The sequence below is a fragment of the Ictalurus furcatus genome, chromosome 21 (assembly GCF_023375685.1).
Source record: "Ictalurus furcatus strain D&B chromosome 21, Billie_1.0, whole genome shotgun sequence".
Taxonomy (NCBI): Eukaryota; Metazoa; Chordata; class Actinopteri; order Siluriformes; family Ictaluridae; genus Ictalurus; species Ictalurus furcatus.
The window spans coordinates 3,277,515-3,299,319 of record NC_071275.1 but is presented as its reverse complement, the minus strand read 5'-3'; the positions used below and the strand labels follow the sequence as shown (position 1 = coordinate 3,299,319).

The following is a 21,805-nucleotide window of genomic DNA, read 5'->3' as shown; positions in this document are numbered from 1 at the left end:
AAACACTGTTGTAAACAAATCTAGCTGAGGATATTGTTGGCTTATACTTGAATGTTTACGCAGCCTGGTGAGTTTGTTTTTTTTTGCGGGAGGTTATTAGTTCACATCGATTTAGCAACGGACAGCGGGTGGGGGGACTCACAACCTGAAATTCACGCCGTAGGCTGCACCCTCACTCCAAGGCGATTAGCACTCTGAGGGAGACAAACACATATTGGACATTGAGACAAGAAGTCCTCTGAGGAAGGGGTGGGTAAAGTGATTAATTCAGATACAGTTACAAGAAAGCTAGAAAAGGACTTCAGAAAATAGCAGAAAGAAGCAGATGGTCAAAGATGCCCTCTGATGACATGAGTAAATGCACTATTTATAGTAGAAATGACTTATTACTGAAAATCTGTTTTTAATATTAACCTTTAACCCTCTACTGCACGAATGAAGGGGAAAAAAAATGTTTCATCAATTCAAATGAGTTAAAAAAAAAAAAAACATTTGGGGTTGTATTTTGGAGTACGTTGCCATACTTGGACAAAAGACATGCAAACTATTATTATGAATGCTGCCTAAAACAAAAGTGGAAGAATACATAAAAGAAAAGTTAAATAATACATTTCTTCTTTCTAAAAATAACAGACCTCATTTAAATGAAGCAGAGTGCGACACACAACATTGTGGACAGGGATTCCTCCACCGCCAACGAGTGTAGTCCTTCATGTAATTCATTTGGATGCCTCAAATTCCCTTAAAATGTACTCCAAACAGGAAGGCAGGTATTAAAGAAAAACCGTTTCAGACCCTTTGACCACGCTGCGACCCTGACCGTTTTTGGATCAATTCCAAAATCTGCTGGTTACAAAGATAACGCCATATACGTTCAGCCGTTCGCTCTTAAGATGTTGCGCTAACGAGAATCTTGGAAGGATCCACGGAAAACCCGAAAACATAAACATAATGCCTGTACAACCTAGTGGCGGGGGCATAAACATGCCGATTATTAACGAATTGCTATAGAGTTCTTATGAGGGTAGCTCAGAATGATGCTCAATGGGCAAAAGAGAAAGACTGAGGGTGATGTAAATGTTGTGCGTCTTTGTCCAAGTAATTGTTTTTTTACCTTGTAAAAAAAAAAAAAATCAAGGTAAAAGGTATGTTGCCAGGTGGCAACAGCATGAAGTAGAGGATTAAATTTTGAGGATATTAAATGCGGATATTCATCGCATGGATACTGTTAATCTAGTATCTAGTGCAGAAATGTAACAGGATATTAAAGGGCTGTTTTCCCTTTCCCACTGCCAGAACACGTGTAATTCATTAAATGCATTGATCCAAGAGTGTGCGTCTACCACAAATAACTGTTTGCTATTCATCAGTTATAAAAATGTATACCATGATCTGTCAGAACACTCGATTCTGATTGGCTGGAAGATGTGCTTTCAAACCAGTGAATGCACCTTTAGTTCTAGTCAGTTTAATCACCGTTCTAAATTAATGCGCTGCCTATAATCAATCGTAACCATAGTAACATGCAGTTACAGTTGCATACAGAGTGAGACAGCTATTGAATGGGGAGAATTCCGTTATTTTTGAAGTAGTCCAACTCACAGCTTCATTATTAATGTCAGTGCTGACAGCTAACCGTGGTATACGTGGGATAATCCATGGCTAGGTGTGCATTACACAAGTTTAATGCATTCTGCAAAGGCAACCGCACTCCGCTTCATGTCAGGTGGTTCTCTGCCTCCACGTCGTGCATTAAAATCGTGTTATGCACACCGAGCCATGGATTATGCCTTACGAATAGAATCTTTCGTAATTCTTTATTAATATAAGTCACATATAATGTTATTATAAGGGACGATAATACATAACGCGTAACATATACTGGATATCAAGTGTTAAGTGTTAAGATACGATGACGATTAGCACAGTATGTATTAGCATAGAATAGTACTCACTGATGGTATTTGTGTTTCAACAATTTTGAAAAGTGAAGCAAATGATCATTTCTAAATAGGTTATTGGAGTGAAATGTAATATCAGTGGACTTTTGGACTCTAGTGTGTGTATATATACCTCCAGGGTTGAGGGTTCGAATCCCGCCACGGCCCTGTGTGTGCAGAGTTTGCATGTTCTCCCCGTGCTTCGGGGGTTTCCTCCGGGTACTCTGGTTTCCTCCCACGGTCCAAAGGCATGCATTGTAGGGTGATTGGCATTTCCAGAAAAGTGTCTATAGTGTATGAATGGGTGTGTGAATGTGCCCTGTGATGGATTGGCACCCCAACCAGCGTGTCCCCTGCCTTGTGCCCCATGCCCCCTGGGATAGGTTCAAGGTTCCCCACGACCCAGTAAGGATAAGCGGTACAGAAAATGGATGGATGGCATTTTGGTCTCCTCGCTGTTTAAATGTACTGTACTTGGTCTATTCTATATCTCTTGCTTTTTATTAAATTTCAAATTTCCCAGAGGGCATCTGAGACAAGCGCACACAGAAAGTAGTCACTCACGGCCAGCAGGAACAGCAGCAGTGCTGGTAGGAGAGGAAAGGGCATTGGACAAGGACATGTGACTAGGACTAGAAACATTGGTTACATCCTGATTCTGGCTGGTGGTGGAGGACTGGCGCCTCAGTGGCCCCTGAAAGGAAGTCCCACTCTTGAATGTGTTCACAACCTCGATCTGCAACAAGGGTACAGACAGTACATTCATCAAATAATCTACATTTCAGTATTGGTTTAGAGCATTAGGTTTGAAAGGCACAACGTTTCACACAAAGTCAGCTTTTACACAACATCGTTACAGATTTCAAAAAGCTGTTTCCAAAATAGAAATTGAAACGCTTTAAACAGAGCTGAAGTCCTTTGCTTTAAACTGCACTTTAAGTGAACAGTGTAATGATGCCCCTCAAAAAAAGTGCGTCCAAAGGTGTTCAGTACCTGCCATCTGAAGGAAGCGCTGCTAACATGAGGAATTAGTCAAAGCAGAACCAAATGCAAAGGCCATATCATGCAGAAGTTCACAAATATTCCATTCTTTTCAGTCATTTCATATACAATTTTGAACAAAGGGACTTTCTTTCTTTTAGTGACTTTTAATTCTTTGTATGCTTAAATAGCTGCTAAGCAGTTATTCTTATACTTCCAACAATGTGTGACATGTGTGAAAAACAGGGTTGCAATATCCAGCAAAAACACGTCTAAGGGAATCAGAAACCCTCCTCAAATTTACCCAAAATGAAATGTTCGATTAAAAGCATTTAGAGAAACATACCGTAAACCATAATATATGTAAACACTACGTCTATGTCTTTCTCTCTCTCTCTCTCTCTCACACACACACAAACGCACACACAGTTCTTTAAAAGATCCCTGTTACAACACTACAGTTATTGAGAAATGTTTTAGCTCTCTATATCCTGTCCACTATGCTTTAAAATATTAAATATGAATATTATAAAATATAATATAAATATGTTCTTGCCTGTTCTCATTCCATGTAGATCACTCAGTTAGTCATCCCTATAACCGGACTGAAGTGTTGTGGTGTGGTTTTTTTTTTTTTTGGGGGGGGGGGGGGTTGTACTTAATCTTATCTGTTTTTATACATTTTGACTAGAGTGTTATTGATCATGATCATTACGAAAACTGCACGTGTGTATATAAACTAGAAATGTTTTTTTTCCCCCTTTGAAGCATCTGAACTAGAGTTCCATGCATCTTAACACACTAAAGAAAAAAAAGATTACTAACTAAGCTAGCAAATAAGCTACTAAGATACAACTGACTTCAATGGCGCTACCCATTTGTCCTCTCCTATCTCTATACCAGGATCCATATCTATTTATAAAACTAGTCTGGTTGCAATATAACAATTGAATCATCTGTGCATACAATATTAAACTGCCACAATATCCGATAACTTTTACTCCAATTATATTACATTTTCAGACCTTCCACGCTGTACGTCTTTAGCGCCACAATTTCACACTGTATGCTAGTACAAATGATCACTCCAAAATACGGCAAAAGAGCAGTTTTTCTCCTCAATAAAATGCATTAATGATTTGCACAGATGTTTTGAACTCTCTGATATTAAGTGACAACGCGTGGAAGCCCTCGTTTCACATGCTCACGGCAGGCATTTTCCCTCGCTGTCTACAAAGTTAAAGTAAAATGAAATATGAAACACAGATTAGAGGGATTTTACTGCACTTTACTGAGGAAAAAAAAAAAAAGCCAGTTTCATTAGTTCAGGATAACAAAATAGTTGATCGTGATTTGTTAAAATGGTAAATCACGAGGAGGGGGAAAAAAAATTATCTATATTGTAGAAGTCTACATAATAATAATTCCTTTTCAGTTCTACCGCCTGCAATCAAACTCTTGTGGTGACGGCAAAATTAACAGCCCTGCCTTTTCTCTTTTTAAATGAGACTCACTAAATACAGCACCCACATTTTGTACCTTCTTATCGAGTCCGGTTAAGCTGTTTTCTGTTTTTTGCTGCATCCAGCTTCCTCAAAAGGAAGACTTGAATACGAAATAGAACTAAATTAAAGCTTCACCTAGTATACGAATGCTCAAGTCATAATATCAAGTATAGAAGCCTACTAAGTATCTTTAATAGTATTGCTGTGTGTCTGTGCCTCGCACCTGAGTCTGGATTCTGCTCAGGCCGCGGAACCAGAGGATTTGTCCTCGTCGTAACTCCCTTTCAGCATGATCAATTTCCTCCTGATCCTCATTCATTTCCTCCTCTGGTGTGTCATCCTTCTGAGTGAGCTGACCAGCTCCTTTCAGGAACCTCAGCTTACTGTTCGGGATGGTCGATATAACCTGAATCACACCAAGGGATCACAGGTCGGTATCATATTGATTAGCAACTACAGCCTGATCAGAAATTTCAACTTGTGAGTCAGGTTTTTCAATTCATTATTTGTGGAAAAGTATGTTGTTTTTTTTTTGGGTTTTTTTTGTGAAATAATTTGTCCACCAGTCTTCATTAATTAGGTCAATAAAAGATTATATACTTCAGTAAAAAGGTAAGTATTTCATGAAAAACATGATTTTTTTTTCCTTCTACTGTACAGTTTGTATATCTTATCTATATTCTAATCTTTAATCTTTTTCAAACATTACATCTTTAAATACTCCTAAGGTATTCTTTTCCCTTTTGTAATGTTATTTGACATTATTTGACTTTGTGTGTGTATATATATATATATATAAAGAAAGAAAATAGATAGCACACAGAAAAGTAATAAGTGAGTCAATTTCAGGTCTTGGTTATGAACAAAGACTTTCGCACAATGCCGTCTCTAAGTTAAACAGCAAGATACCTGTCCCCAGACCAGCTCTCCAAGCCCGAAGAACACACACCACATCCACTTTTCCACGTCAAGAGGAGAGCAACTGAAGGGTTTCCCTCCGAACTGCACAATAATAATCTGAAACACAGAAGAGTCCACTCAGTTGTATAAAAGTTGTGTCACACAAGCCTGCTTTTTTGTCTACTGATTATCTCCATGTTCACTTCCTGGTTTCCTTCCTGCTCCAGCTCTGGTATCAAAACCCCTAGATTAGTGTTTGGCCGCATTAGCCTATGTATTCATACCCATATTTCTTAATATAGGCACAAGGTTCGGAGACTTTGTGAAACTTTGTGAAAATGAATGCTTACAAGTCTCCATCATTGGTACCTCGTCCACGGAAAAGTACCCCCTCTGTAACAGGAACTAAAAGGTAACTGGAACTACAGTCCAGAAACTAAATTCAGCCCTTGTTCCTCCAAGGGAAATGCCCTAAGATTCCAGGAAAATCCCTGAGTTCCTGACGTTCCTGCCGTGGAAACATACCTTATAGCATGATCCAAAGTTGCTGCGGTTCCTTAAGCTTATTCTATATGGAATAATAAATCATTTACTATGTTTTTTAAACGACCAAGAGAGGTCTAAAATTTGCCTAGGCCCATCTAAACACTGAGTGTTTATCAGTAACAATACTGAGCTGGATATATTGATCCAAGATACACCATATGATTTAAAGTTTGCGAAAACCTGTTCGTATGTACTTTTTGAGCACGCCATTCCCGATTTAGTCCCACTTTGCTGTTATAATAACCTACACACTTTTTGGGAAGGCTTGCCACTAGATTTTGGAGAGTGGGTGTGGGGGTTTGCCCAATCAGCCACAAGAGCATTAGTGAAGTCAGGCACTGATGCTGAGTGAAGGACTGGGGCTCAGTCGGTGTTCCAATTCATTCCAAATGTGTTCAGTGGGGTTGAGGTCACGGCTCTGTGCAGGACACTCGAGTTCTTCCACTTCAGTCTTGGCAAACCATGTCTTCATGGTCCTCACTTTGTACACAGGAGAATTGAAATGCTGGAACATATTTGGTCTAGATTCAAGTGAAGGGAAATTGTAATGATATTGCTTATCGGGAGATCCTATGTGGCAAAAGTTTGAGGAAGGCCAAAATATGGGTGTGATGGTCAGGTGTCCACCAACTTTTGGGCATAGAGTATACTTTCAAGCCAATTTTGTGGCATAAAAAACTGAGCTCCTACATAATGGTCATTGAATCAGGTTTGTTTATGGAAATACAACAAAGTCATTTTTAATTAATTTAGTTGAACTAATTTGACACACATCACCCTACATAATAGGAGTCAGTTATGTAGTTATTCAATACCTGACCATTAAAAGAGAACCACTTCATATTATTAAAATGTAAACGACATGAACACAAACCGTATTTGTGTTAGTTACTACCTGAATTGCAAAAGTGCCCAGAACAATAGAGCAGAAGATAGGGTTTTTTAAAATGCCATCAAACACATTCCTCTCGCCGTGAATCTTGCGGGCGTTGATCTCGTTGAAGAGCTGCATCATAACAAAGGTGTTGAAGATGATGGTGTAATGTTCAGATGGAGGCGAGTGCAGAGGTGCGTTCCTGCCACTGTCGATGTCAAAGATCTTCTCGCCTACACAAATGTGGTTATGCAATCAGAAATATGTTTTTCTTTGTGTGCAGTAAAAGTTCTGTATTTTCAGAAGTACTGAGTAATGCTTGAACACATGTAATCTTCTCGAAATTTCAGGAGGCATTGCCCTTCAAGAATAATCACAAGAGTATATGAAAAAGACATACCAACAAACAGCAGACCAAAAATGATAATAAGCTGGTAAACGCCATGGCCCAGGATGTTCTTGGTCATGGTGCTGGAGATGAGGGGCTTGTTGCGGCCATATGGTTTTCTCATGAGCAGCGCTTCAGTCGGAGGTTCTGTGGCCAGAGCCAGGGATGCAAAAGTGTCCATGATGAGGTTCACCCACAACATCTGAACAGCTTTCAGTGGAGAATCCTGATAGAAAAAAAGTGGTCAGATATACAGTGTGGCCTTGTGTTAATTACTCTGTTGCCTGTTGGATTAATGCTATAGACAATCTGGAATGTATTGTAAATTACTGCATGCACCATTCTCTTTAACCAGGATGCCGAAAAACAGGAAAATCCTATCCAAAAATAAACAATACCGTCATTGAAAAGTGAGACAGAACGTGAGATAGAACGACTGAGAATTTCTGAGATCTTTTAAAATATCGGTCCACATTCGATCCAACTGATCTGCCTAACGTACAAAATATCTATTTTCAGGACATCAAGAGAACCTAAATATTACAGCTAGGTGTGATAAAAATGGCTTTTAGAGATTTCGATCATGCACTTTGTGAATTCAGTGTGCATTATTTATTTTTTTAAGCTTCTTTTTCTCTTTATTACTGTTGTGATAAATTATGCAGAACAACAGATGGGCTATATTCAGTAATTCTGCACCTATATTGAAGGAGATACGTTGATAAAATGGTCTGCAACTCAGTGTAGAGTAGAAATAACCTTTACCTTGATTTTATTAGGCCAGTGTTCCTCAAGGAAATTCAGCAAAGTTATTATAGAGGGCTGGAACTGGGTCACTGGCCTTGGCTCAGTAATATTACGGTTTCTGTTAAAGGACTTGTTAAGAACATGTCCTTTAATTGGTGAATTACAGATAAGAAATTATATTAAGAAGTTACTACAGAGGTTAAAAAATGATAAGTACACGATATTCGTTAAGACTCAGGACATTTTGGAGAATTGCTACTGATCCACAGCAGTTTTACAGAAGTCACTAGTGCATAAAGATGTATTTTAAGACATTTGGTCGATTTACTTGCCAAATGTTTTATATGTTTGTGATCAAACTGTATTTCTGCATGTTCGGTGATGAGCAATTTCAGAAAAAGTCAGCACAAACCCTTCTGTAAGTGGGGTTTCTGAATATGTGAATACTGATATGTAACACATACTGGCCTATGGTGTATTGTATATCAGTATAACCTGTGTAATACAAGCTCCAGTAAATGCCACAATCACGGCCACCACGTTAACAGTAAGCTGGAACTGCAGGAACTTGGAGATGCTATCATAGACGTTGCGTCCCCACATCACTGCTTTCACAATACTGCTGAAGTTGTCGTCCGTCAGGATGATATCCGAGGCCTCCTTGGCCACATCTGTGCCTGCAATTCCCTGCAAATAAAATGGGGAGATTTTTATATTGAGAAAACTTTTTTTTTTTGACATTTAAGCCATTGTGAAAGTTTTAACTGAGACCCAAAATGTCTGGAGAACATAATGCCCTCTGGAGTTTTTCCATCCTGGATGACTTAACCAGGAATAAATGATATCCCAGGCTCTTTACATGTTTTATACTGCCACATACGATTCTGACACCTGAACGGTACTCGTTAACAAGGGTGCTACAAAGTCCTTCCTTTCACTTCCTGCTTCAATATTTAATCTGTTTGAATCAAAATATGGTGTGTTTATCTGCATGGTGAAGATGGTTGGGCAGGTGTAAACACGGCAATCTTATAAGGAAGCAGATGAAAACAACTGCGAAACAAGCCCACAAATGCTTGTTGGCCTCAAGGTGCTTCCAAGAGACTGCTGTGAGAACTCGATTCAACCATGATTCAAGCTATTTGTCGAATCTGTGCCCTTTCACACATTCCCCCTGGCAATTTTTCTTTATGTGGTTTTCTGGTCACTTAAATTTGAGTACTGTTAAACCAAAATAGGTGTACTGTGAAAGATGCATACTGTATCCATATGGCACCTCCGTAAACAGAACCTCTGAAGATGTGAAAGTAGGAAAATGCGATAGTGTCTTGGTTTGTTGAGAGGGAACACAGATCTATAGTCTTAACCTTTGGTCAAACTTTGGGGTGATGAAATAAAAGCATACTATAATTGTTTACAGAGGAAATGCGATAAAATGCACAACTGACATTAAAGGACAATTGATCCTGCTAGTATTTGAGGCGAGCCACTGCTCAAAGTTCACACTAGGGGGCACTGTTGTACTTTTTTTTTTTTTCATCTGGAGGACACAAAATGGCGTGATGCTGTGTGTCGGTGTGACGTTAGCTGGGAAATGAGGACAGCCTGAATTTGGGTGGCACAGAAGAACGCAAACCCTCGAAGGATGGAATTACAACATAGCAGCCTGATTTTCCTCTCCTGGCAAAAAAAAGCTGAGCAGCTGGGTTGGCTATGGTTGAAGTGTGTTTATGGCTGAGGTGGCAGATACCATGGCAAAGCCGACATCCGCTTTTTTCAGAGCAGGTCCATCATTGGTACCATCGCCTGTTACAGCCACGACCTGCCTCTGCTCCAGCAGTGTGCTGTCTATTATACCTGAGAGACAGCATCATTACATCATGATAAGCAATAATAATAATGATAATAATAATAATAATAATATTCTACTTCATTTTATCGCTTATAATTTTATTAATAAATTACTACATCAGAAAAATAATTCCTTAATCTGAGATAGCATATACATGTTCTAGCTGTATACTGTAACATTATCAAATGGTGCTTTGCATTGCAGTTGTGTATAAAATGCTAGGTGCAACAGCTTAGTTAAGGCTTTACATTAAAGCATTACACAGCAATAGTTAAAATGAACAAATCATGAACATCAGCATTAATACACCATAAGTAATGTTAATACATTTCACTAATTGACACTAAATATGAACTAAATACACCTGTAATAAGTCCACATAAACTAAATGACAAACGTTATTGAGTTTTAATAATCAGTTGTCCAGTGGTTAGTGGTTGTCAATGTTGGCATGTTGGCTACTCAGCCTTACTTATGAATTCTGCCAATTAATTATCATAAACATATTAATTAAGACCTTGGTTAGCTAACACAGGTGCTCATTATTCGGCTTATAATTAGCAAACATCAATTAATTCAAGTATTAACTACACTGTTAACATAGTGTAAATCCTGGGGTCTATGGTTAAGCCACAAATAAAGGCGAGAGAATATTCTATAGGAAAATTTAAATAAATTACATTTCAAATAAATGTCAATTTAAGAAAGGATGTTCAGTCAATCAGTCTTTCCTGAAGGGCAAAGAACTATTTCACTTTTTTTTTTTTTTTCGAAAGTGCTTTAAATATTACAAGAAGACAAGAGAGTAAAATAGAACAACTTTGGTGATTTATTATTTTATCTGTTTATAATGTTAAGATTTTCTCACCTTTAACAAGTGTATGTTTGTCTGTTGGAGAGGACCGGGCTAACACTCGCAGCTTGGGCCAAACCTTATCAATGCGCTCCTGTTCAACCTACAGACGACATGCACACAGTAAGTCTGAATCACTGTAAGTACAAATGAAACACAATCCCGAGTACCAAAAGTCATCATCATAGTGTTGCAGCCTCTACTTGTTAGTATGAGCGTGGGTGTAATTAGAATAATACTCATAAGAGGATGCTAAAAACTGAACTATGGCAGTACAATGTAATTATTTGCTCGCTAATTATTAGGGGTGTAAAGATTCACCGGTTTGGTTTGGTCTTCTAAACTCAACTGGGACTAAGTCTTAAGACAGCAATGGCATCCAGAAGTACAAGAAGGAGGGTGGTGTGAGGACATACTTCCTGGTACATTTTGTGACGGTGAGCAGAAAGCAGCAAGTGACCGAGCTGCAGGACCGTTGGAATGGAGCATGGCTTCATATTAGTCCTCAAGGGCCATGTGTAGTATCCTGAAGCAGTGCCTCTGTGGTCAATCTCAAATATGGTGGGCAGCCATATTTGTGGTCTGGGAGGTGCCCTAGACCACTATAGGATTTTTACCTTTTGAGATTGTATACAGAAGGAAGCCCCAGGAGGTGTTGGACATAATTAATTGAAGAAAGCTGGATGGATGGTCCAATACCTAGTAAAAATGAACTTCCCAACCAAACAGTCTGTACCGTGAGATAAAGTCCCTTTATTACCACCCGGCTTAAGATTAAAATTACTGTGAATAAAGTGGCATGGACCCTTCATGGTCACATGGCGGGAAACCAAAACACAGCAGATTTAGCACCTCGATCTCCTCAAACACTGAAGAGAGGCAGTCCCTATTGTCCCTGACAGGGGCAGAGAGACATGTGTTGGGATCAGAGCATTCAAAAGCATCAAATCCCACTCTAAACCCACTTGGAGACCATCTGTTACTGTCCCAAAGAGCAAAGGTTAGTCATTTGCAGGTTGAATTTTCTGATGTATTTTCTCCCATCCGCTAGACTGACCTAATAGAATACAGAGGCTCCCTCCAGTGTGGTTGTGTGTAGCCTACTGTATTACTTGCCTGAATATGAATAGGTGATAATGCTAGAGGTTAGAGAAATAGAGAGTGCTACAAGTGACTGGAACAGTCACATTCTGCTTGTGCCCAAGATACACAGGGGAACCATTTCTGCATAGATATTCGCAACATTTATGCTGTTTCTATAAAGCCTAACCAATGCCTTATATTAACAAGCTCCTGGATTGGCTGGGCATGGCTCATTTTTACTCAGCGCTGAAGTTGATCAAGGACTTGAAATATGGCTTTCTCTACACCCATTTGACTACACCAATTTGTCACACTTTGGGCTCTTAAGGTGCTGGCTACATTCCCATGACTAATGGACCACATTCTGTGCCCGCACTGTGCATATGCTGCAACCTATTTAGATAAAAATCTATAGTAATGGGTGTTAGTGTCATACGAGTGAACAATCCTAAAGTCCTTGAGACGAGTCCTTGACAGCACTTCTAAAGTCCTTGAGATTTGTGAGATTGGAAGGGTGGTGGTACAGTATCTGGGCTTCAACTAGGGTAATGTTCAAGAGTGTCCCCCAACTGCTAAGACTGCTGTGATAGTAGCTTGCCCGTGACCCGAGACCAAAAATGAGGTGCAACAGTTCCCGAGCCTGGTGAGTTATTATCATCGGTTTGTGTATAATATTCAGACCTCACCAACCTTCTGACTGAGCTCACTAACAAGGGTGCACCAGATCCAGTCCAGTGTTGGCAGCAGTGCCAATGGGTCTTCATGAGCGTAAAAGTGGCTCTCTGTGGGGGTCCCCTGCTTCACTTTCTTCATGTATCCTTCCCTTATTGTGTTGCAGACCAACGTATAAAACAAATGGCTGGGGGATTTTCTGTGCTAAGAAAAAGGACCACCTAGTGCAGTGCACTGTACAGCACCATCTGAAAGGAGTGTCTGGCCATCGGGTTACTACTTATTGAATATGTGGGGTTTATGTAGCAGGTAGCAGGTGGGGGCAGGATTTAAGGTGGCTCAGCACTGGGTATACAGCAAGGATTGTTACAATATTCTAATATATCTACAGTAGCAATGTTAATCTTATTATCGAGAACAATGTGTGAATCTGAATGTGCAGTACCTCTCCCTTTTCATTACGAATCCTCCTGTTAAATTCTTTGCCGTCGATGCACAGGAAGTCCTCTCCAGGGTGGATGATGCCACACTTGATGGCAATGGCTCTGGCAGTGTTGATGTTGTCACCAGTCACCATTCGCACTGTGATGCCAGCACGCTGACATTTACGAATAGCATCTGGCACCTGCGGGCATAAAGTAGGCAACTGTTTAAGAGAATTATACCAACTGGAGTCGGTATACGAACCAATTCCATATGAACTAGACATGTACAGTAGAATCAGCTTTGTTGCTAGGCAAATTTTATTCATGTTTGGTCTGACCACTCATTGGGGGCAGATGGAAGAGGAAGAACTTCATCAATAATGAACAGTGGAAGAGGAAGGTGACAGGTAACATGAGACCTTTAACTGGATTTGTTTACAGATTCTCAGGTATCGGTTTATTAGTTCATAGGGGCAACCCTGATGGCCACTGCAATTATACAGGACTTATTTGTATATTAGTTAATATATCATTGTTTATGACTCTTTAGTTAATTGTATAGAAATGATCTCCTTCCATAAATCAGCTGGTGAAACCACCAGTGGATAGTTATTTTGAAAGGTACACCAACAGTTTCCTCTGCCATAATAGAGCCCATTGTTGCAGTCATATGGTACTAGTCCAAACAAACAGCCAAATAACAAATAGAATCAATGATTTGACCTTACAATTACTTATTTTATATGTTATATAAATTAAAAATACAATAATAAAAAAGTAATAACAAAAGAAATAATATATGACTAATTGGCAATGTGGATTTTGTACGTATATGTATATATTAGATTTGAAAAAATGCTATTACATTTTATTTTCAAGTCAAAACTACCTATTTAATTTTTATTTATTTTTTTTGCTAAATGTCAAACTTGTTCTCAATTGTACGTCACAGAGATGGATCTTAGAGTAATAGTAATAAATAAAAGTGTTGGAAATGACTGATAAAATGGTGACATTTGCAGTTGTTCCTTTCCTCCATCTCTTATTCATACTCCCAATTGCGCACACACACACACACACGCACACGAATGCATGCACACCTGCCATGAGTAAGGTCCCTAAACATCAGAATAGTTTTCGTTGGTTCATTTCCACCAGAAATCATCATGTTGCTACCGTGATGAAGAAAAGTTTTGGCACTTTAAACTAAATGATACAACTGCACTGCGATAAAGAAATAGATGTCCCACTGTCTGGATCTCTGGGACACAACATAGCATGACCAGAAGGATTAAGGGCTCTCTGAGCCACTTTGAGACCCCGCCAATCAATCCAGGTTTGGAAATCATTTCCCAAATATCTGTACAGTGTAGGTCATTCCTAACAACAAAATGTTTTTGACCTCGGATTTGCTTACGTTGAAACTTTTTTAGGCCTGATAAAAGCCCTTAGTAGTAGTATGTATGTATATATATTAGATATACAAACAATTCTAATAGTTTGTTTGTATTAGTGTATAGAACCAACAACTGTGTTGTGGAACGTTTATTATAGTCAGACTAAATTTTGTAAAGCATGTGACAGGTAACTCCTCAAAATGTGACAGGCAAATGTTACTGCATCACAAGATATAATATCCTATCATGTTCCTGTATGTAAATCCAGGCCATGCAGCATCAGTTTAACAGGTAAAGGGAGTGGGTATATGTGCAGTGTCCTCCAGTAATATTGGCACCCTTGGTAAATATGAGCAAATAAGGCTGTGAAAAACTGTCTTTATTGTTTAACCTTTTGATATTTTGTTAAAAAAAAAAAAATACTCTGCTCTCATGGATATCAAACAATTGCAAACAAAACAGGTTTATCAAAACAAAAAAAAAATCTTTGGTAAATATAGGTGTGCAACAATTATTGGCACCCCTATGAATTCATATGAGAAAAATACATTTGACGTATATTCCCATTGATATTTTAAATGTTTTTGTACACCTGGGTGACTAGGAACAGGAAATTGTTCAACCATGACTTCCTGTTTCACAGGGGTATAAATATGAGCCAACACACCTTCCTTGCTCATAATTACCAAGGATGCTAATATTAGTGACGGGTACTGTATGTGTACATGTGTACATGATACAGTTTAAGCTTAAGAAATATTTCAATTGAGATATTTCCAAATAGTTCAAAAGCATTTTTTAAAAATCCAGACTATTCAATGGTATTGGCAGGCGTGTAGATCTGTTCCAGTGGCATTTAAAGTGGAGTTTAAGCTCGTTGGGTCATGTCAGACTCTCATGGAATGGTTTCAGGATATGGTTCGGTTGTGTTTCAAAATTCAGGCCTTATTAGAGGCTGAGCAGAGAATGTCTGCATTTGAACAAAAGACTTGCATGGTCATTTTTTTTAAACGTCTATTTCGTACAGTTAATGACCTGTGAGTGGTGTAATCTATATCACCGAAAATTTAAATCATTACGCTTCTGTGGATCAGAAATACCCATGCAGCAAACCATGCTCAGTATGCAGGCTAAGGTAAAACTTTAATTTAGACATCCAACCCTTACCTACATAAAAATAATAAAAAATATTTAGAAAAAGCAACACAATCAGCCATTACTTTAAACCAAAAACCCACCTCTGGTCGGACAGGATCCTCAATTCCAACCACACAGATTGCGGTCAGGTCAGTTAGGATGATGTTTTCGTCATCCCAGCTTGGCTCAGGATCGCCAGGAAAGTCTCGGTAACCCACACAGATGGTCCTGAGACCATTGGAAGCCATGGGTTCAATCACTTTCTTCACCATTTCATCTCTGTCTCGAGGTCGGAAAAGCCGGGGCTCACCCGCTTCGTTTAGAATACGACCGCACCTAAAGCATTCCAAATATTTCAATTCAAAAAGGAATGATAACTTTCAGCAGTCTTGTCCATTAAGGAAAACAGAATACATTTTAAAACAGCAAACAGAAAACAGCAAACGAATCATACTGATCATAAGTTCTGTTAAAAACCTCAAATCTTAAAAAAAAAAAAAAAAAGGAACGTGAAAACCAGAAGGCACTTGCTTTTTCAGGATAATCTCAGACGCTCCTTTGCTGTACATCCTGAAGTTTCCATCTGGAAGTTTAATGACGGTACTCATGGACTTCCTGACCGAGTTGAACGTGTAGACTTTATACAGCTTCTCTTCAGGGATCTGGTTCCGAATGGTCTGGTAATCTCGCTTCAGATCCAGCACAAGTCCTAACAGGCCACACTCGGTTTTGTTGCCCACCTGCTTGGGCAGACCTCCCTCCTTATCTGGGGGCTGAAATAAATAAAAATAAAAATAAATAAAAAAAAGAAATGGCATTGGATATCAGACCCATAATGAACACAGCAGACATACATAAAGTTTAATGCTGGCACTGTTCAAACTGTTAAAGCTTGCCAAAACACAAGGGCATGTGTTTATACAAGTGACCTAATGAAATAATCATTCACTTAGGGTAATTGCATGTATATCATGTAAAAAAATCACTTGACGATACATAGTCCACAAGCGAGAGTTTGAGCACTCTTGTACAATAATTCCATATCTACGCCCCTTAAAAATGCAAACACTTGGACAATTACACCCAAGTAGGGAAAAAGTAGGACAGCTATAATTAAGCTTGCCTTCAAAAACATTCAACTACTTTGAATGTAGATCAAATGGAAATCAGGCACAAACTAACAGGATCTTCGTGGAATATGGAAGAATCTACATTCGGTTGACTGCAAAGAAAAGTGCGAGCACAAAGTAAAGATTTCAAATATGGTACCTGTAATTTAGCCCAATACAAATGTATGGGCATTGATAAATGACTGCTAAAACAGCAGTAAGGACAATTCACAAGGTCACAGAATTGCAAATGCTTCTCTGTGATTCGGTTTCACCAGCAGTGCTGCCTTGTCTAAGAAGAACAAACCGATAATTACACAGTACGACCCTAGAGACACCGAAAGAGAAAGCAAGAGCATCTACAAACGCATTGAAATTAGAACTGGTTAGACTGAATAGCCTGTTGTTTGATCACAAGAGCCCTATTGGGTCCCACAGGAAGGTGTGGACACTTAGAAGAGATCGGATCTGGCACGCAATGCCTGGCTGAACGTCTGTCCTCTCCCCGGGCATCACACACTCCTGCGAGCCTTGGCATATGGCAGAGCGAAAATTGGCAGCATTACTTCCTCTTTTCCAGTGCTGCTCTCCCCAATAAGGTCATTTTCATCGCACCTCTTTGATTATCACCCCATCACCAGCACTCGAAGGGACAGAAACAAGCCATTTCGCCAACTCCCGACTTGCTTGAATGAGAATCGCTGAGCATAAGGAACCTGAGAGTGATAGTTGGCTAAAATCTCAGGCCACATGGTGCTCATGCAGCCGGAACGAGCAACTTCGCCCAACATATAAGACAGATTTCCAGGTGACACAGTGAGAGATTTCACCTTGACACAGGGCTTAGTGTGAAAAGAAGTGCTTTTGGAATCCATGCGCTTTCGCACTTGGCAGTGCACGCTAGCTATTTCTAGCAAATGATTTTTTGTCTGTGAACTCATTGCACTACATGGATTTACGTGGAGAACGTCAAATTCATTTAAAATCCGTTGTGTTCATGACAACTATTATGTGGGATAAATAACAAGTACATTTGTTTGGACGAACACCAAGACTTTTCTATATAGTGCATGCACAAATAATTAGCGCTTATCTAAGGTTGTGCAGAAAACAAATACTCCAATACTCCAATGCACTAATAGCCATCTCTGGTGATTCGGAATGTATCTCAGGACGTTTGCATAACCGCTGATTAAGTCAAGAAAAGAAAGCATATACGTAATGGCTCTTGAACTAGAATTTAAACTCACAATCTTCTAGTTATTAAGATATTGTTTATTACATATCAAGTGTTCAGTGACATTAAATAATTATCAAGGCACAAATTTACACAAATTGTGATTCAAAAATTCGGAGCAAAATTTAATCTTGGAGATTAAAGTGCAGTCAAGAAATTGGATAACATACTGCTCTTGGTGAAATGGCTCTACAGAACAAGGTCTTTCACCACAGAGATTCAACTTTGTATGCCAAGTTGTGTCTTATTAATAATATCACAAACGTTGGACAGTCGAAAACAAGACAAAGAAAAAAAAAAATTCTGTTGAATTATGATGCTGGAGGTGAATACTGAGTATCGCCAAAAACATCAAATAACTGGACCAGGCATTTCTTAGGAAGCCCAGATGACTAGTCTTTCCATACAGTTCCAGAGACCTACCCATAAGGTCGCCATAAGTCACCACCAACTCAAAAGCACTTAACAACAAGCACATATCTGATATTGGCTCAACGGCATGTTAATGGAACATTTGCCCATTTGGACGACCTACAGAACCGGCCTGTTTAAAAACACAAGGTGTCCGCATAGATACACCTAGTCTACAATCAAAAATTTATGAGGTGTAGTCAGAGTGACACCACAGTTTCAGCCGATCTCTCTAGTCAGGGGTCGCTGGCCGGGGCGACTCGAGATCAACAGACAGGAAGTTTAATGCGTCCGACTCACACTACAGGTCAGAGTATCAGTGTGCATGAGAGCAGCATCTCTTACAAGCCTTACAGGATCTCCATTTCCAAAAGCCCGTTGAACCTTCAACTGAATCCTCAGTAGTAATGTGAATCTATTTACATATTAAGTGGCAACTGTAGCATGATGGTTAAAGTTATGCATTCATGACTCGACGGTTGCAAGCTGAAATACTAGAACTGCAAGAGAGCGACTGCTAGGGAGCCTGCTCGACTACGTGTGTTACTGTAATACAGAAAAGCGCTGAGTGGCTTGAAAATAATCTGCAGGGCTTTCAGATTATATACGTAAATAACAATGGAAACTATCCAGAATATTTTATTTTTAAGGGCAACGGGAATACACTGGACGTCTATAAGATACAGAGATTTTATTTGTCATTACCTATAACAGGGTGTCCAATCCTATCTGCAAAGCGCCAGTGTGGTTAGAGATTTTCATTCCAGCCAAGCAGGAGCCACACCTGCTACTCAACTGATGAACAAATTAAACAGGTGGAATAAGGTGCAGCTCCTGCTTTGTTGGAAAGTTTTTGATTACTAGGATTGTTGTTTTTTTTCCCCTTTATTTTGTTTAATGAGGTTAGCTATCCATTTGCCATATATATTACTATATTCAAAGTTTCCAAGGCTTCATCTATGTAGTTTTTAAAAAAATTTTTTTTAAAAATAAGTACACTTTATTGGAATTTGAATTTTCTCAATGAATTTTCAGTCGTTATGTGAGGTAACCCCACACCAAAGGCTAGTCCTGGTGTAGGCTGATCGGCATTTCCAAATTGTCCGTACTGAATGAATGTGTGTGCGATTGTGCCCTGCAGTGGGTTGGCACCCTGTCCACCCGGAGCGTTCCCCGGGATATTCTCCAGGCTCGGCTGCGACCCTGTATAGGATAAGCGGTATGGAAAATGGATGGATGGAATGGAAATGTTGGGTTATTTTTTTAAGGACAGACACACCTCTTTGTTTGGCATTATAATGAGGGACTGCAAATGGTGTATAAAAGGAACACCTTCTGCTGGGTGAAGAGCAGGTCATGTACTGATTTAAGAAGCGGAAGAGGAAGCCAGAAAGCTTTTGCTGACTGCAGGCTGAATTAAGCATGCCGTTGAAATGATATAAATATCAAAGTATTCCTTTTGTGTGCTTTTTCAAAGCTCTCTCATCTCTCTGTTTCTCACCAGAGATGCGTTATGTAAGTCGTGCTATCCTGCTGCGAGGGCGACTCTGCAGAGAAAGATCTGCTTTCGAGCTTCTATACTGTCTCAATCCAAGGGAATTAGACACAGGGCACAACGTATAGCGAAATCACATCAGAACTGCATTTAATGCCTTTTTTTTTTTTTTTTTTTTCATAGCTGGAATGCATTCTGTACAACTGTAATAATGTATCAAAGATAGATGGAGAGAGGTTCAAGTACAGACACAGACGGACGCAGATAAACGCGTAAAGAACACAGAACTGATCATTTGAGATATGCACACGCGGTGTCTTTCAATCTCTTTTAACGAATCAGTCCCACTAAAGTTATTATATGAACAAAACGCAACGGATAATCTGAAACACGAAACCAGTGAGCGGATCTAAAAAAAAAAAAGAAAAGAAAAGAAAAGAAAAAAAACCCTCTGTTGTAACAAACCTCAGTCTCCCATGACAAAATATGCAACTCTAAATTGCAAAGCAGATGGCTGGAAAGTGATGATTCCAATTAGCACTGTCTGGTGTGAGGGCTGCCATGTGCAGGCCATCTCCTATGTTAACAAGACTTTCTCTGTGTCTGAAGCGAAAGTTACAACCGCGTCCATATTTTATCGCTTGAAGGTTTTTCTCATTTAGAACACATTCATATTGATTTTCTAACGCGATTCCGAGAAGGATTAATTAATGTGCAGCTTAATTTGCAGTATATCCAGGGACGGTGGTTCAAATTATCCATTTCATTTGAGCATCATTGTTTGTTCCTGCAGGAATTCAACGAGTTTTACCCTATTAAGATGGTATTAAACATCCCGCTGTGGTCCAGCTCGACGATTTAACGCTACACAACGCGTCAGTTCTTATCAGGCCACGACGTACGAGATGTGAAAGTTAAATGTTATTATCTAATTTATGAGAACGTTCGCTGTATTTTTTAATTGGATTCTTTATTTAGTTTAGTTAAGCATGTGCTGATATTACGTTTTCTTTTCACAGCAACTGTCTACCTTTTAATCGGCGTTTACAACTTAAACACAATGATATAATATGAAATGGCTGCTGTATTTTGAAAGAAATCCATCGGTCTCATCCTGTTAACAGAATTATAGACATGACTTCTCTGAAGGCATGCCTTTAAATTTGTCCAAAATAGGAAGACACCTAACCTTACACTGCCTTCCGAATGGGACAAAATCTCAGGAGGACAAACACTGCCCAAAAATACTACCTACCTACCTACCTACCTACCTACGCACCTTTCATCAAAACTAAAACACAGGTCATACGAAGTATCCATGAGAACGATATAATAAAGATATAATAAATAGATTTTTATTCATTTGGATCATTTTAGAGATTCAAATTAGAGAACTGATTCAAATTGATCATCCAGTCTTTTGGAGTGACTCTGAAGTGCACCATTAAAAAAACTTTTGCTTCAATTATATAGTTTGTTACTTCCAGCACAACAACTAACATCTTTCTGAAGACTCATCCCGTACTGCTTTTGGTTTCGATCGATTTAATGCTCTCAAGGACATGTATGACCTGGGGGCAGGTATTGTTTTTTTTTGGCTGTGTGTCTATTCACTTTTTGGTGTTGTGAAAGACAGAACCTGTGACGGAATCTTTTCAGAGGAGGGTTTCACCAAATTGGTTCTGTTCAAGGCCGGAATGTCGCTACCTCAGACTGATTGAGCACATGACTCCATTTTTATACACCATCGAGACTACCATTCAGACATATCAGATGCCTTTGGCTGAAATGTACGCATAACTCCAAACACTCAAAAAAAAAAAAAAATTGGCAGTGAGATCCTTTTCCTCCTCAGTTGAAAAAAAAAACAAAAGTTCCTGTAACTCTCTTCACTGTTCTCCATATTTAGCGAGTTCACTAAACTACTGTCAAGTTTGTTTAGATTCAGTGGGGGTATGAGATATCTTGAATGCTAGTGGCTTGTATAAATCAGTTAGATTTGTTTTTTTCCACTGCATTCACAGGCTTTTTTTTTTTTTAATTGTTATATAGATAAGTTTAATCTTCTCTTTTTTTCCACTTCATCTTTATAAAGTGCAGTAATGGCTTCACTGTAATAAGAAATAACAAATGCAAACATTAGGGGCATGTTTTCCTTAATTCTGTTTACCTTTGTATTGTCTTTTTGCCTTCCATTAATGAATGAATGAATGAATTAAATTGCAAACTTTTTGTTTATTTTTTTTTTGTTTG

At 39.0% G+C, this 21,805-nt stretch overlaps 1 protein-coding gene across 21 annotated transcripts in view; it reads right to left on the bottom strand.

Moving 5' to 3' along the window:
• The window catches only part of atp2b2 (ATPase plasma membrane Ca2+ transporting 2), a 170,693-nt gene that overhangs the window by 6,914 nt on the left and 141,974 nt on the right, over positions 1–21,805 (bottom strand). For 10 of the 21 annotated variants that reach the window (XR_008388898.1, XM_053653369.1, XM_053653367.1 and 7 more), the window contains 10 exons: positions 15,832–16,073; positions 15,402–15,636; positions 12,787–12,966; positions 10,602–10,689; positions 9,632–9,738; positions 8,377–8,568; positions 7,147–7,360; positions 6,768–6,979; positions 5,336–5,443; positions 4,650–4,832 (listed from right to left, as the gene is read on the bottom strand). Coding sequence is in view for 17 of the 21 variants with exons in the window: in XM_053653369.1 (XP_053509344.1) it covers positions 4,650–4,832; positions 5,336–5,443; positions 6,768–6,979; positions 7,147–7,360; positions 8,377–8,568; positions 9,632–9,738; positions 10,602–10,689; positions 12,787–12,966; positions 15,402–15,636; positions 15,832–16,073 (1,761 nt within the window). In the remaining 4 variants the exon portion in view is untranslated. Of the gene's footprint in view, positions 1–142; positions 195–2,504; positions 2,677–4,649; positions 4,833–5,335; positions 5,444–6,767; positions 6,980–7,146; positions 7,361–8,376; positions 8,569–9,631; positions 9,739–10,601; positions 10,690–12,786; positions 12,967–15,401; positions 15,637–15,831; positions 16,074–21,805 lie in introns of all 21 variants that reach the window. The other 11 variants (XR_008388899.1, XR_008388901.1, XR_008388900.1 and 8 more) reach the window with 4 other exon arrangements.